Source organism: Thermobia domestica, chromosome 8 (assembly GCF_964235325.1).
Source record: "Thermobia domestica chromosome 8, izTheDome1.hap1.1, whole genome shotgun sequence".
Lineage (NCBI taxonomy): Eukaryota > Metazoa > Arthropoda > Insecta > Zygentoma > Lepismatidae > Thermobia > Thermobia domestica.
In genome coordinates, this window is record NC_137461.1 from 67,447,771 (window position 1) to 67,449,803 (window position 2,033).

General features: G+C 41.6%; 1 protein-coding gene across 1 annotated transcript; it reads right to left on the reverse strand.

Annotated features, from left to right (window-relative positions):
* Positions 1–272: 272 nt before the first annotated feature.
* Positions 273–869, reverse strand: LOC145692151 (uncharacterized). The gene has a single exon (XM_081767450.1). The coding sequence runs from the start codon at positions 867–869 to the stop codon at positions 273–275; it is 597 nt and encodes a 198-aa protein (XP_081623576.1).
* Between the last annotated feature and the right edge of the window lie 1,164 nt (positions 870–2,033).

Genomic DNA, 2,033 nt, shown 5'->3' on the forward strand with positions numbered 1-2,033 from the left:
AATTAACACAACGGGGTCTTCTTTTGAAGGTTCTGTGATCAACAAGAAATGTTGAAACCACTTCTCAAACAGATCGGCCGTTATCCATCCAGACGGGTGAACCGTTCCGATACTTCCTGGTGGTGCCCAATCCATCAGTTCACATTTCATTAGTTGTCTTGGGAAAATCATCATGGGAGGCACAAATTGCCCAGCAGCAGACATGCACATCACCACAGTGATTAACGAACCGCGCTCAGCAGAGGACACTTTATGCACCTCGCGTTTTCCTTTCATGGCCACAATTCGCGCAGCTTTGTGTTGCACGATCGAAATGCCCGTCTCATCAACGTTAAACACTTTGACCGGGTTAAATTGCACTCTTCCAGTTCTGGCTTTAACAGAGCAAAAAACTGTTCAACACTTTGAGGGGCGAATCCTTGAACGTGAGCAAGTGACAGAGATTGAGGTTTTCGAATTGAGATTTCGGGATGTCTTTTGAAGAATAGACGCATCCACTTACGTCCAACTGTTTTATTTTCTACTGAAAACGGGTGTGGAATATTGTTCCGAATAGCAAGTTGATAGTCCATGCGTCGTAAATCTTTCAGTGTTACACCGTAAAAGTGCTTCTCCATGACCATGCAGTATTCAACAAGTTGTCTCTCCAAGTCGGGGGTTAGCACTGGTTTCCTGCCAATTGTCTTCGCTACCAACTCTTCTCCACTTAAATGTCCACCTTTCTTCACATAGTCTTTCAATGTCGCCCTAGGAACATTATACATCTTACTGGCTGCTTTGTATCCCAACTCTTTCTTCCGCACTGCAGCCCTCATAGCCCGCATCGCAGTCCTCATAGCATCTTTATTCCATTGTTTCCGGGGACTCATCTGAAACAAATGGAATGCATGTGTGAGTTCCTAATTTCGTCCCCTGGGAATAAGGGGACGAAATTAGGAACAACTTTCACGCTCACATGGCTCCTCCTACCTTCCTAACAAAAATACCTTGTGACACTTAAACACATTGCTATTGTCATCTACTTACACCACTGACATGTGGACAGTAACATACCAATACTTCCAACAAATACAATAGAATAATATGAACAATACTGCAAGAACTCACCTTCGCAAAAATCAGACGTTTCCTCGTCAAACAACAGCACACGCGTCCTTGACCACTACACTCTCACAACTGCCTCCGCTTGCCTTCCCCTGCACAAATGTTGCTGCACTGACAGCGCTCCTACCATCAACAACGTGAAACTGAAGGGGACGAAATTGGGCACGTGGACGAAATTTGGGTTCCCTACCTTATATATATATATATATATATATATATATATATATATATATAGATAGATAGATAGATAGATATAGATATAATTTTATACTCCAAATATTTTATGTGCAGGTATTGGTACAGTCAAAGTACACGGATTTAGTTTCCATTTATACACCTACAGTATGTTACAGTATTTTTACATAATGATTTTAATAAAATGTTTTTGAATGTTCCTTAATAATTGTTATGGGATTAATTAAATGAGTGTTCGGGAGAGTGTAGTCCACAACAGCCGGAGAGAGGTTGAGTAGGGAAGGACTTCCTGGACCACAGTATCCGGGTCAAATATTCTCAGGACATAGCAACTGGAAAGGTATAAGGGTTTTCCTAGTCAACAGCAGCCGGAGAAGATGAAGGGTGTCTCAGACCCACAGCAGTCAGAGAAGGTATAAGGATCTCTCTAGCCCACGGCAGCCGGAGAAGGTAGGTAAAAATGACCAGTTCTAACGCAGACTGATACGGAAAGAAACAGAAACAGAAAAGTTAGAAAAAAGGACATCCCTCAGGGAAGCCCACGTTCTGTCAAAGAGTAAGGCATCAACCATCTATCTACATGCATCTCTTACATGCAGTTAGTAAACTAAAGCATCTGTCGAGATTTTTTGTCTTTAATCGAAAGAAATTAACACGCGAATTTGATAAAAATGATAAAACTAGATAAGAAAGAAAGGTTCGATAGCAAAACAAGGCGATAGAAAAGATAAACA